Consider the following 14,885-nt stretch of genomic DNA (forward strand, 5'->3'; position numbering starts at 1 on the left):
CACGTGATACATATCCCATGGTACGTGTCGAGTTTAACTTTTTTTTAGCTCTTGCTGCAGCCAAGTGCATGTGTGCAGGTACCGACTGAACTCGGAAGACACCTGAAATCTGATTAGAAGGTATTGGATCGGGAAGAAATATGCCAGACCTCAAACTCACACAGTGCCTCTTGTCGTGGCCGTGAGAAGATCCGACGGTCACGGTAATCCGACCAGCTACTACTAGACCTAAAATTAGTTCTACTATACGTATAAACCCACTGGACTGCACCTGTAAAATATTACTGCACTGAGCTGAGCTAGCTGCGACCAGCCCGGCCCGGCCGAACACGCCCATGGAGAAGCGTTCTATTTTACTGTGTGAAGGAGCCAGCTACTAGGTACGTAACCTGTCTGAACTGAACTCATTACTCAGGGCAGGCTGAATGAGTAAAGCTCACTGAAGCTGAACATAAAACATCAACAACAATGACAAAGAGTAGACAGTCTGCCAGGTCACATGTGATTGTTGGAAAGAAACAAGAGCCATGAAATTCAAATCGAGATTCTTTTGGTGCAAAGAGAGTGCTACTGTTAGTGTTACTGTTATGTTGCAGGGGTGGATTCAGGAATTCCATCAAGGGGAGGCGCCTTTTGCAAAATTAAAGGGGCGCATGCGCCCCCCCCCATAATTTTCTTTTTTGTTTATTTCTTTTGTTTTAACAAGAAATAAAAAGGGGGCGGGCACCTGGTGCACCCTCCTCTGGATCTGCCACTGCTGCTGTGTATTTTGCGATTGCTTGTTATCTAGCCTGACCAAATGCCGTACAGCGACTGGGCTGTGTATAGTTACTTGTTATCATGGTTTTTGACCAGGTGTTGACAGAAGCCGCAGGATAAGATACCTTGGAGATCTGAAGTGACCTGACCGATGTCAGCTTTGCTATATCACAATATGAGATCTATTTATCTTTGAATAAATCACAAGAGGGTGGTAAGTTGAACTCCTCCTAGGATCCTGTAAAGTACTAGACTATAATCTTGTAATTGAATTGTAAGTGTACTAAATTATGTCTGAATATTTGATAAAATGTTCTGTGGGCAATACAATTAGCTCCAATACTATTACAGTTTCACTAAATTATAATACAGTTACGATTCTTCAAATTCATGATTTTCTTCTGTCGAGATGTTTTCATTGCAATTGATTGACAAATTGCCCTACATCGACGTAAATAAGCACTGAATTGATCAGTGTTTTAGTAGTAGCCATGATAAAAAAATCATGGGCGTACATACTCGAGCAGGATTCGAACCTACGACCTCCTGATCACCGGACAGGCGTCATCTCCACTAGACCACCGAGCTTTCGCCCAAAGGCAAGTGTTGGTTCTAATCCTTATAGCACGCAGCGGGTACTGCTTTGTTATTCAAATTCATGATTTTCTTCCGGTGATCAGGAGGTCGTAGGTTCGAATCCTGCTCGAGTATGTACGCCCATGATTTTTTTATCATGGCTACTACTAAAACACTGATCAATTCAGTGCTTATTTACGTCGATGTAGGGCAATTTGTCAATCAATTGCAAAGTTACGATTCTTTTTTAAATTATCAATTGAAGAAAAAAAAAGATGATATATACAGCCGTGGGCCCCATTTCATAAAAGGTTGATACGATAACAACAATTGTCATGGTAACGACAAGAATCCAGCTTCCTGATTGGCTGTTGCTATTGGAAATTGCCATTCCAGCAAGAGTTGCCATTTAACATCTTTTATGAAATGGGGCCCAGGAGATCATAGCACATACAAAGATATAAATTACAGCATTTTGGGCCAGATATGACACAATATGCTAGCTGTAGTGATGATGACACCGAAAACTTTTTATTTTTCGATCCCATAGTTCTGACAGCCGAAGTTCTGTTCTGGTCGTGACACAGATCAAGATTCGTCATGTCTTCTCTTGGCAGGCTTGGGATTTGCCTCCTTAACATTTCTGAGGCCAGAAATTATGAAGTGATTGAAAGAGTGGCAAAGGCAGCCACAACAAGAACAAGTGGTACTACTACTGGCAAGTCAATTTGTGTGCATTTCTGACAGTTTTTTTTTTCAGGCATTGTCAATAAGAATACAGAATGAAATATCCTTTGACTAGAAACAGAATTGTAGGTACACTGAAAAATTCATACAGTGGTCTGAATATCATGCTAACAAATCTCAGATTATTTTAGTTGTGAGCAGTGGCGTATCTAGGGAAAACGGCGCCCGGGGCAAGCGCGAAAATTGCGCCCATAATTTCTGAAAAAGTGTTCAACCCCAACCCCATCCCGGAAGGGACTTTAAACAAAGTCCACATGATATGCTTTTTCAAGCACTTAAAAGGGGGTCTTTTGAGATTGATTTAAATGTAATGAGTGTTGATAAATTTTGGCGAGCGAGCGCAGCGAGCGAGCCGAAAATTTTTGTATTTTAGCTTACAAAACATGGAATTCTTGTCATTTTTTTGCTTATCAAATCTTTCAATTCTGATGAAGATATAGTGACGGCCTTTGCGAACGATTTATACCAACAAACTGAGGACTTAGAAAAAATACTCTAAATTAGTACGCGCGAGTGAGCCGAAATTTATATATTTCCGTGGCATCATCACGTTTTGTTCTTATCTCTTTTTTTTGGGGGGGGGATAAATTGTGGCGAGCGAGCGCAGCGAGCGAGCAGAAAAATTTTGTATTTCAGCTTACAAAACAAGGAATTCTTGTCATTTGTTGCTTATTAAATCTTACAATCAAGATATGGTGACGACATTATAATATAGATAACGATTTATACCAACAAACTGAGGACTTGAAAAAAATACTCTAAATTAGTACGAGAGAGTGAGCCGAAATTTGTATTATTTCTGCGTCATCATTACGTTTTGTTCTTATCTTGGGGTTTTTTTGCGCCCCCCCCCCCCCCGTTTGTTCGAAACCGTTGGCGCCTTCTTTTGATCCAATTGGCGATCGCTTCAGAACGGAAGAAATTGCAGCCGCTGCTCTGTGAAACATTTTGCCTGCTAAATATAAAATGACATGTGTGAACACAATAGACATTGTCATTTTCCCCGCGTCATCATCACATTTTGTTCTTACCTTCTTTTTTATATAAATTTTGGCGAGCGAGCGCAGCGAGCGAGCCGAAAATTTTTGTAGTTCAGCTTACTTACAGAACATGGAATTCTTGTGTGAACACAGATAATAAACATTGTCATTTTGCCCGCGTCATCATCATGTTTTCTGTTTATATTGTTTGATTTGGTTTTCTGCCCCCCCCCCCTTCCGGGCGAGTTTTTTCTTGTTCTTGTTCTTGTTCTTTTCTTTTCTTTTCTTTTTCTTTTTTTTTCTTCTTCTTCTTCATTTTTTTTTCTTTTTTTTCTTCTTCGTTTTTTTTTCTTTCGTTTTTTGCGCCCCCGAGGAGTGGCGCCCGGGGCACGTGCCCCCCTTGCCCCCCCCCCCCCCCCAGATACGCCACTGGTTGTGAATTCTTGACCTTGGTTCCATATGTTCTCAGTTATTGAAATATGGGATACAGTGTATAGTTCCAGAACCATACTTCATCATTCTTTTGTTGTAATGGTTAGTTTTGGGACTGGCGACAATGTGTGGGAAATTTGAAATAAAAATTTACATTCTGAGATTGATTTAGTAAGCACAAAAAATGTTTTGATCAAATTTGTTGCATATTTCTCAGTAATGAAAGACACAAAAATACCCACTAAACTACTTTAGCGTGAGTAATATCTCAGTTAAGTTCATAATTTGTATTGTTCAATTTGTGTGAATTCAGTGTATACTGGTAATTTTTTCTAAGACCTGCTACATGTGGTTATACTTTGAAAATTAAAAACTGTCATTTTGTTTTGCCTATTGTGATTGCTCTGAGCCAGATGAAAGGGTCTTTAATATGCTGATTGCATGGATAATGAGAGATAGAATCATTCTATTTCTTGATTCATCCATTATTTATGGTTTCAAATTGGATTATTTGAGGAATTCATTTAGAGAATGATCTCTCTTTTGTGTTTATATGAGCATCATGTATACTTTTTAACTATAATAATTTTCCACTTCATCCACAGGTGAAGGGTCCCAAAGTCTCTCATCTGTCCTAAATATCTTTCAGGACATTGACTACAATCGGTCAGTACTCACCATAGCAGCACCAATCTCCCATCTCAAATCAGCTGTGTGTGGTGCATGTACAGAGGCATACAGGTGTGCTGCATTTGTTTAAATGTGTCACTGTTTTGACTCATAAGTGTCTTAGAGTCAGTCATCTGCTTTTGTTTCTTCTTCTTTTTTTTTTTTTTGTGGGGGGGGGGGTTGCTTTAGTTGACAGCCTATGCATACTGGACATGGAAATGAATTGACTTCAGATATTAAAGGTACAGCTGATCATGTCTGAATTGCCACATTAACAGTTCTACAGTAAGCCAATCAAACTCGTTTGCTGATTCTGATATGATTCAAGGCTCAATCTGATATTACAGAAAGATATTACAAGTCACAAGTCAAGTAATTCTTTCGAACATACAAGTAGCTCCATGGACGTTTTCCTTTTTTGTGTGATATTATTTTGCTCTTAAAGAATGCATGATATGAACTAGCTCACAAAAATAGATGTTTAGGAATAAATGATTTAAAATTTCTCATGATCAATGCATCATTGAGCTGTACCTTTGTTGGAAGAAAATACATGCATTTCAATCCATTATGAACTATTTACTATGTGATGCCATCATTAACAGGGTCCTTTTTATATCTACATGCATATGTGGACAGTGTTGTTCCTTTACTAGTACAATATCCAAAGCCTTGTACATTCTTCCTTTATCCACTTGCTGAACAAAAAAAGCAAACAAACAAACCAAAGCAAAACAGAAATCCCCTACACCTTGTTTGATTTCTGCAAGTTTCAGTACTGACCACATGTTGTACACAGTCAAAACTTGAGACATATCATGCCAGTAACTGTGTAATGAATAGTAGCATACTGTACTCACACAATTCCCTTTTATAAGATTGTCACTGAAACTACATTGTAACTATGGCTGATATCTGAGAAGGAAAACAAAATGCTGCAGTAATATATTCATGTAATTGAGACAACTGTCTTACTATATTTTGAATTGTCTGCAGGTTGATAGATCTTTCTTCACAAGAAGGTGTTCATCCTAGACTAGGCTCTGTGGATCTCATTCCAGTCTATCCCTTGTCAGCTGCAGTGTCTCTGCAAGAATGTGGAACCATTGCAAGATGTGAGTAGAGTTCTTACACACACACAACACACTGTTCTTCTGTCACATTAACCATCAAATGCTTAGAGAGATGCCAGTAGTGTGTACGTTGTTTGTATTGTATTGTTGACATTACAATTGGTATCTTCGGTGTCCTCTTGAGAAACAGTGATACAGAGTAAAATACAAAAGCACGTAAGAAACAAAGTGTCATTTATCAATACACTGTAGTTGGTATTCACATACTATTTATTCTGCTGGATACAAAATGCTCTGTGATGTCATATCTGGGTTAGGATTGGGGTCATAATATGTGCAAACTACCAGGCAGTGACAGTAGAAATTCAGTGAGTACACAGGGTTTCAGAATAGATATATCCTCAAACTGTGTTGACTTTTTTTTTTAATGTCCAAATTTTGTTTACCATATCCAATATAATGGAGAATTGATATGATGTGATTATTTCTTAGTGTACTCATTCCTGCAATTTTTTCCCAAATTCATAGATTAATAAACATTCTAAGTTTAGATTTATATTTAGAAGTAGTGTTAGTGAGTTCTTTTCGATGTGTGTGACAGGGTAGAGATTATGCAAACATCATTACATGGAAACATTTTAGGGGATGTTTGTGTGTATTGTCTTATCAACCAATTGCCAACATGACATATCATTTGACATTGCATTACATATTATCATATCTAACTACTAGTACTTATTGTTTAATGATCCAGATGATTGAAATCTGGTTGTTGGCAAACAGAAAGCTTGTAAAAAATTACAAATGAAATGTGAATATTTTTAACCCCTTGAGGACTGACTGATTTTGCTACAACATGCATTTCACATCAACACTTCCCCGAGTATACTCGGGACTTGTCCTCAACGAGTTAATAACTTGAAATTGACAACCATTACAAGTGAAATGTGAATGTTTTTATCTGCTTGAATTTCACAGCCATTGCTGAGTATCTGAGTGACAACATCCGAGGAACTTCTTTCTTCTTGTTTGGGGCGGCAGATTTGCCCCAGTGTCGCAGCCTTGTGCCTAGGAGGAAGGCAGTCGGCTGGTTCCGTGGAAAAAGTGGAATTGATTGGTCAAAATTCACTCATGACTTGGGTGCACGACCATCAAGCAGATATGGACTGACAGGTAAAGTTTACGTTGTTGAATCTTTCTTTTTTCTTCTGCTAATGTTAAAGTCTCAAAGTCTTTTCCTATGTGGTATATATGTGAAGTCAACTGGAAGAGAGTATGATTTGTGACAGTGTGTTCGAAGCATGAAAAAAGGAAGTTGTGTTACACCATAGGAAAACTTATTTGTGTGTGATATGAAACAGTGAGTATTGAGTCTTTTTTTTTTTTATTTGTTTGACTTTAGTGAAGGCCAATTTAGATTTAACGATGATCCTCCAACTTACCATAATATTGATATATGCAGCTGAAACAATATGTAGCTTCTGTTGTGAGGTGGTGGTTTTAGTTTGGATACTGCTAGTACCAGAACACATTTCAATATTTTAATCAGATATTCACCAATACACACTTCTAATAAATAGGAGGAAATATTTAGCCCTGAGGAGACAATCTTGTGTGTGTGGCTTATATTTTGTTTTCAGGTGTCGGGGCATCACACTATGTCACAAATTGCAATGTGACAATCGACACACAGGACTTGGAAGCAGGCAGGGAGATAGCAGCTGCCATCCGGGCCACCAGTGTTGGGGGACTCCCGGGCGTGCAGGCCATGGCTTTCCCCCATGAAGGCAGGGTTGAGATTGCCTGCAATGTGGACAGCATAGATCAAAAGTCGACCAATTTAGCCTCTTCTGGGGGTAATGATGGGGCAGATCAAGGTGGCAGGGGTGAAAAGATTGCCCATGAAGACACTCCCATTGTCCTGGACTACACCCCACCTGATGTGATTGAACAGCGTGTCAGGGAGCTGGCTGTGGAGAAGCAGATTGAACTGGTTGGAACAGCCTTGGTTGGGTTTAGACCAGAACAAGCATGGCAGGTGGCCATGGAAGCACTCAAAACTGGCCAAGACCAGTTCTGGAAAACCAGAAACATTCTAAGGATGTAAAAGTGTCATGGCTATGAATAAACAGATGCAGTTTCTTCCATAGTCAAATTTCACAGGATGAAACATCTGTAGGAGCTCACAATGATATTCAGTGATGTCATCGATTTGTGGCAGTTGTGAATTTCATTTATTACTTCTTGGCTACATTTAACTCCCACACTCAGTACAAAGCAGTTAAACAGTCATATATTATTATCATGATGAGAATATTACAATTTGAAGGTTGAAAGCCACATGTGTTATATGACTACAGATGAGAAGCAAAGGGTAAATACATTAGCATAAGTACTTTGATTGTGAATCAGTTTTTTACCTATGTAAACATTATGCATAAATCATAGCATATATTTTCAGAACAGTTGCATTCTTCTTGACATTCCTTGCAGTAATCGAAATGAATGAGAGTTTTCTTACAATGGTTGTAGAATTTTACAACTTGTATCCTTATGCCACTGCCACATCCAAGGAGAACAAGCATCATACTCTATCACCCATTTTTCTTGTTTTGATCGTGTCATTCATCATTGAAGAAAATAAGAAAATATGTGCAATTTGCTTTGCCATTTTATAACAGTATTGTGAGACATTTAGGTTTGTTGTAAAATAATTCTTTTATTGACAATCAGGGAGTCTCCTTTATCAGAATTTTCAGTATACCAAGATTCACGTTGCCTTATCAGAAGTGATGACAAGACATAAGTGATAACTAGACATTGCATTCCTTTCATAATGATTTTCATAATCAGTACATAGTGCTTGTCATTTGACTACACACCTGTAAGTATTGTGCATACCAATATCTTTTTGTAGTGATGAAAACAAAACTGTGCAATTTCATTTACTTGCATTTCACTTATTTCAAAATACCAGTAACCCAAGATTTTTTTCTCTCTCTGGTTCAAAGGTACAGGCATTGTAAGTATTGTTTCATCTTTGGATTTTGAAATTTAATATTGTAAGCCATGCAACCATGCTAAACCAACCTCTAAGAACTAGTGTTTTGGTCACTTCTTGTGGAAGTAACACCCAGATTGTATGAATTGCTGTCTTATATCTTAGCAGTGTCCTCCTAGATTTGAATGAAAGGTTGTACATTCAAATTTATGAAGTTCTTCCGTCGAGATGTTTTCATTGCAACTGATTGACAAATTGCCCTACATCGGTGTAAATAAGGAGGTCGTGGGTTCGAATCCTGCTCGAGTATGTACACGCCCATGATTTTTTTATCATGGCTACTACTAAAACACTGATCAATTCAGTGCTTATTTACGTCGATGTAGGGCAATTTGTCAATCAGTTGCAATGAAAACATCTCGACGGAAGAACTTCATAAATTTGAATAACAAAGCAGTACCCGCTGCATGCTATAAGGATTAGAACCAACACTTGCTGTCGGGCGAAAGCTCGGTGGTCTAGTGGAGATGACGCCTGTTCGGTTATCAGGAGGTCGTGGGTTCGAATCCTGCTCGAGTATGTACACGCCCATGATTTTTTATCATGGCTACTACTAAAACACTGATCAATTCAGTGCTTATTTACGTCGATGTAGGGCAATTTGTCAATCAGTTGCAAAGGTTGTACATGTTTTCCCTTTTGCAAACATCACAAAATTTTGCATGGTTGAAGAATAATGTTCCCCAGTGAAATCTTGTGGTAATACACCTCAGAGTTTTGTTTTACACCAAGAATTTTTTCGGGGTCCGAATAAATTTACGTGACATATATTTTAATATGAGAACAAATATGTACCTCTATGATAAAGATGCTTCCAGTTTTATTTTTCTAATGAAAGGTCTTAATTACCTACCTCTAAATTGTACCAGCTTATTAGAGAAATCTCAATTCCAGGGTTGTAAAAAGGACACGCCAACTTTAACCCGTTTAGGACGAGTCCCGAGTATACTCGGGCAAGTGTCTATGGGAAATGCGTGTTTTAGCAAAATCAGCCTGTCCTCAACGGGTTAATTGCTCATTATTATCTGCAAGATAGTCTCTAAGGATACTAAAATTACAATTGATTTTTCTGTGTACTTTTATGGATCAGGAATTGAAATAGGTCCGTATTCTGATGTCTATTAGATATTTGACAATGAATGAACAATGTACATACACCTGTGTATGAGCAAGTTTTTGAATAAAAGATGAGATATACTAGACTGAGTAAAACATGAGACATATATGATTTCCTCAATTGCATAACTTTAAGTCGCACTTTGTGATATTAATATTTCAGGGGCAGATCCAGGAATTCTGTAAAGGGGGAGGGGGGATGCAAAAAAAAAAATGCATTTCTGGTGCCACTTCTGGGTTTAACCAAGTGACAAGCAAAACAATAAATAATCAAAATAGAGCTTCTTCCGGGTTTCATCACCTGACAAACAAGAAAAAAAAATCTCCCCCTTGTAATTGTTCTCTGTGCCACTTGTGGGTTTTATCGGCTGACATGCAAGAAAAAAAAAAGGCTTCAGTGCAATTTTCTGGTGAACAAAATTAAACGGGGGTGCAAACGCCCATTTTTATTTCTTTCTTTTTATTTCTTTTATTTAAACAAAAATCAGGGGGGGGGGGGCGTGCCTGGTGCACCCGGTCCGCCACTGTGTTTTAATGTATGAAGTAGTGTTAGAAGGTAGTATGTTGTATTAAATCATGGTTTGGTTTAATTGTAATCGATGAGTTTACTCTAAAGATAATCAGAAGACCAAGTTTACGAGTAGTTCATTGCTCAATTAGTTCATTAACGCTCTGTGAAAAAAAAAAAAATGTGTGATGAATAGATGATGGAGAGATAATCAGCTAGCTGAATACCACAGAAATAAGTTTAGGGTGATCTATTCTACATGTACTCTCTGTAAAGGTCCCAACTCCTCGTACTTTTGTGATAAAAGTTGTCACTAGCCAGGTGGATTGTCAACTTAAGTGATAGACTGATGAAACAGTACTAAACAGTGGTGGATCCAAGGGGGAGTGCACCGGGCATGCACTCCCCTTTATTTTTTTTAAACAAAAGAAATAAAGAGAAAAAATGGGGGAGGGGTGTGTGCACCCCCTTTAATTTTGTAAAGGCGCCCCCTTTTTATGGAATTCCTGGATCCGCCCCTGCTAAAGAACAATGGAATAAACTCTGATAGAGAGTTAATATGGTGCATATGGAGACATATAGATACCTGTAATTCTTTGGAAAATACACTACATGGACACAAAGACACTTTTCATCAGAGATAATGAAGAATGAATACATACTATGCAAAGGAAAACAGGTGGAAAGAAGATAAAAATGATTTTATGGAGGATAGATCAGAAGGTAGATTACGTAGGTATAAAGTAGTCTAGTATAAAGTAGAAGGTTAACAAATTAAAATGAAAATTGATGAGAACAACAGTAGATAGAAAGCCAGATAGTATTGATCATATATTAATCCATTTATATATACATGTATATATATATTTTTTTTTCTTTTAGGTAGATATAGATGGAAAAATGAATTGATGGATGGATTGATAGATTAATTGCTAAATAGACGGATACATATACGTGTATGTAGATATATACCGTTAGATCAATAGAGAGATAAATTGTAGATAGATGGATGTAGATAGATAGATAAATAGATGGATAGATACACAGATAGATAGATAGATATATTAATTGATAGATTGATAGGTAGATATATAGATTGATAGGTAGATAGATAGGATAGATAGATAGACAGATAAATAGATAAATACAATGTAGATGTTAATACAGATGCACAGATGAAATGATTAGACAGGAGAGTAGGTTTAGCAGAGAGAGAGAGAGAGAGAGAGAAAGATATTGATAGATACCATTCTGATTTATAAAAGAGCGATAACTTTTATCTGAAGTGTAATGGTTATTTGATACATTTGACTACTGTACGTATTCGCACCTGCGATTCTGATGCTTCCAGCGTTGGAGAGGGGCCGGGTTCAAGTGGGGACGCACTACATTGCGAACCCTGTGATCGCGCCGACACCAAAACCGAAAGATCCTACACAGAAAAGTCGGCCTATCGGAGGATCTTTGCCGACGCGACGTACCTGTACCTGCCGCGACTCGACTGTGACTGGTCATGCATCAGTCTAGCGTTTACTGTCATTACCGCGAACGTCTACCATGAGTACCATTGCTATATGTACCCCACAGAAGAGATTAAAGTTGTTTCCTGTAAGTATAAAAAGATCAGGATTTGCCCGGCGAAAGGCTAATGCCAGGGTTGGACAGGAAAGAGTAGGAAGTAGAAAACGTGATACTGTAATTCACTCTTGAAACACTTTACTGCTGAGCTGCCTGGATTAGTGTCTCCCACGCGCACCTGATTTAGCCTCTCCCGCCCGCCCGAGTGCACCTTTCCTCCGGGAGAGTAGCCCGGTAGCAAGCCAGAGCAGCGCTGGTGGCACATCAGCAAGGGCCAAGGGCGTATACTGCGGAAGTGATGTTGATCTCGATGGAGAAAGTCTGCACTTCATGGATACTAGTACCCTAACCAGACCAAACTAAAGAGACGATACCACTCATCCTCCAACTCTAACCCCACTGACAGGCAGAACGAGGTATGTACTACATAATTGCACTTTTACAAATCGACAATATTCTCTCTTCCAGAATTTTTAATGATTTCGTGTAATTTAGTGCTCTTTTCCTGTTTTAATCCTTTAACCAAAAGACCGGTCTGTATCTTGTCAAGATTGCATCTGTTCACGGAATCCCTTACGAAGGGGAGCCATCAATTATGTCAAAAATAATAAAAAAACTACTCTGGACAGACAGATTTTTCTGGCTAGTTAATCCTGTACCAGTATGAAGTGTAAATCCAATTTTATTAATACAAATTAATATACCACATGATTATCAGGAATAATTTTCAGGATTGAAGGAGACACATTAAATTACCATAAAGAGGAAGAAGAAAAAGAGAATACATTACAGTAGGGCCCATATAAGTTAATTTGACAAGTTATTAAGAATCTATAGTGTTTGTGCAGTCACAGCTTCTTTTCTCTCAGAATTCGAGTCACGGCTTGCTATTGTTTCATGCAGGAAGAGACACAAATGAGGGAAGGTATGACTCATTATAGCATGTATAGGCAGGATCGAGGCAGCCCTGAGCAGTGATGGTGCTGTTATTTGAATTAAAATAGTGCCTATAGAAATATAGCGGTCAGTCCTGTATGTAGCCCATCAAAAGAACACTCACAAATCTGATCGAGCAGCAACTTTGTAGCAGATTGGCGATTTATGTGTCAACTTTCCAAGTTTGATCTAATTCTTTCACATGCAAGTATGTTTGTATTAACCCGCCAGGTGTATCAGACCATTATAAGAAGGGGGCGGGGGCAAAGTTTAAAGCCCAGATGTATTTCTAGTGTAATCTAGGCATGGATTGGAAATGTTCACATATGACACAATTGTGTGCTTTATCACTTACTTTAAAACATAAAACAAAGATTTGGAAAAAAATGCATTGTAGGGAAAGACACTAGCTAGAAATGCATTTCCAAGTATTATAATGGCAAAGATAGGACTTAGGAGAGACTACCAGAGTCTGCACAATGCCATTTAAAGAGTCTAGATACGTAGACTAGTCAGTGCTGATTGTTAGCCGATGCATCATAGAGTGTCATGCCTTTTGTTAGACATTTATTTTGTTGTTGTTGTTGAGGGGTGTGTGGTGCAATAGTCCATGTATGCTGACAGCTGTGGCATACACTTATAAAGCTTTCTTGTTGGCTGTGCATACTACCACCAATGCCTTATTTGGATATACCATTCGAGTCACATCATGAATAATGTATTGAACTGTCTATTGTAAGTCCTTGAGTAAAAAGGAGAGATTACAGTTTATGTATACTTGACTGCAACAGTGAAGAAAGTTTCAGTGAACATGCCATATTACTATTAGATATAAATAACAACCATGGTTGGTGTAGGCATACATAAAGAAATAATTCATTCAGAAGTTTATTGATTTATAGGACAGGCTACAAGAATTTTAGAATTCATCATTTCATCATGTGTGGAATTCTTCTGTTGCATGGATAAAAAAAACAAAACAACAACATTCAGTGTTTTTGTGTAGGAATGATGCACCACACTCACTCAAAATGCCACTAAATGTGTGTGTGTGTGTGTGTGTGCGTGTGCGTGTGTGTGTGCATGTGTATGTGTGTATGTATAGTGTTTAGGAGAGTTGGATGAAATTCTATAATGATTATAGTCTGTACGTACTGCACGGAGGGGATTAGTACATTGTAGTACAGTAAGTGTACGATACATACATTTGATATCATCAGAGAGTGATATTTCATTATTTTACGTACGTATTACATTAGCATATTTTGATATGTTTACCTGCACTACATACATGTACTACTTGAGAAATATGCAAAGAAAATGCGATCCCATCGTGGTTGAATCCTTTTTCTTTTCTTTTCTTTTCTTTTCCCTTCTTGTTTGCATTTAACTAATTTGATTTTTGTTTTATATATGGGGACTTTTATTTGTCATGTTAAAGGGATGGTACAGTATTGGTGGAGATGAGAATTGGGCTTTTAACTTTTTGTGAGATTCCAAGAAAACACTTATGATATAGTACTGAGCATACCATTTTAAGAGGAATTCAATGTTTATTTGATGAAAATCGATTTTGGAATGACTGAAACATCCCAAAACAAAGTAAAACAAAGCGATCGTAATAAAGTGTGGGTCCCACACTTTATTAGAATCGCTCTTTTTTGGATATCTTAGCCATTTCAAAATCAATTTTCATCAAATAAAAGTTGAATTCCTCATAGAATTACATGCTCTTTCATATTTCATAAGAGGTTTCTCATTATCTCACCAAAAAATGTGAGAAACCTGAAATTAGGTCTCAACCAAAACTGTACAATCCCTTTAATCTGTTTTGATATTTGGGTTGCTTAAAGCTCAAAGCAAACTTGTTTAATTTAATATTTAATATGAAAAATCATGCAAGGTAGTTCTCTCTAGCTTGCATGCCACTAAGAATACTTTGATCATGGTCTTGTTTTATATGTGCATTGAGAATGACTTCCAACAAACAAACCCATTCTGACATAACAGTGAACAGATCTAGAATTTCTGTATGCTGTTTTGATGATTGTTCTCACATAAAGTTACTGTTAAAATGGTATTTCATGTAATGATCAGTTATCATGGATAGTTATGTGATAAGCCTGTTTAAAAAGCTGCTTTGTGATAAAACAGTATAAGATATTAAGCTCATATTGCTTACTTTGTGTATGCTGTTCTTGTTTTTCTTTTTGACTGATTTCAACAGGTGTCTGAATCTGCTTACTAGCCAATCAATCAACAGAAAGTAACACTCCTCCTATGGCACATGAAATGTGGCACCAAAGTTGACCAAGGTGTAGCAGTAAAACCAGTTTTATCAACACCAGCTGAAGCACAGAAGGTCAAAGAAGTGCCTGGAAACCATGGATACCTTGTAAGTTACAACTGAATTGATTTAAAATGCAAATAGGAGGACAGGCAAATACAAA

At 37.7% G+C, this 14,885-nt stretch overlaps 1 protein-coding gene across 1 annotated transcript; it reads left to right on the top strand.

The window, feature by feature from the left end:
* Positions 1–321: 321 nt before the first annotated feature.
* Positions 322–8,432, top strand: LOC140231877 (uncharacterized). Its single transcript, XM_072312028.1, has 6 exons — positions 322–380; positions 1,886–2,057; positions 4,116–4,235; positions 5,160–5,278; positions 6,215–6,409; positions 6,877–8,432. Exons 2-6 carry the CDS (start codon positions 1,936–1,938, stop codon positions 7,341–7,343), a joined length of 1,023 nt encoding a protein of 340 aa, XP_072168129.1. The 5' UTR covers positions 322–380; positions 1,886–1,935; the 3' UTR covers positions 7,344–8,432.
* The last annotated feature ends 6,453 nt before the right edge of the window (positions 8,433–14,885 follow it).

Source organism: Diadema setosum, chromosome 8 (assembly GCF_964275005.1).
Source record: "Diadema setosum chromosome 8, eeDiaSeto1, whole genome shotgun sequence".
In the NCBI taxonomy this organism is placed as follows: domain Eukaryota; kingdom Metazoa; phylum Echinodermata; class Echinoidea; order Diadematoida; family Diadematidae; genus Diadema; species Diadema setosum.

What these genes read in the sequence shown, in the direction of transcription:
- LOC140231877 (XM_072312028.1), top strand. Translation starts at nt 1,936, where the DNA reads ATGTCTTCTCTTGGCAGGCTTGGGATTTGCCTCCTTAACATTTCTGAG. An exon ending in AGTGGTACTACTACTGGCAA is followed by an intron (nt 2,058 to 4,115) that starts GTCAATTTGTGT and finishes AGGGTCCCAAAG; the next exon opens with TCTCTCATCTGTCCTAAATA. An exon ending in AAGCAGATATGGACTGACAG is followed by an intron (nt 6,410 to 6,876) that starts GTAAAGTTTACG and finishes TTTTGTTTTCAG; the next exon opens with GTGTCGGGGCATCACACTAT.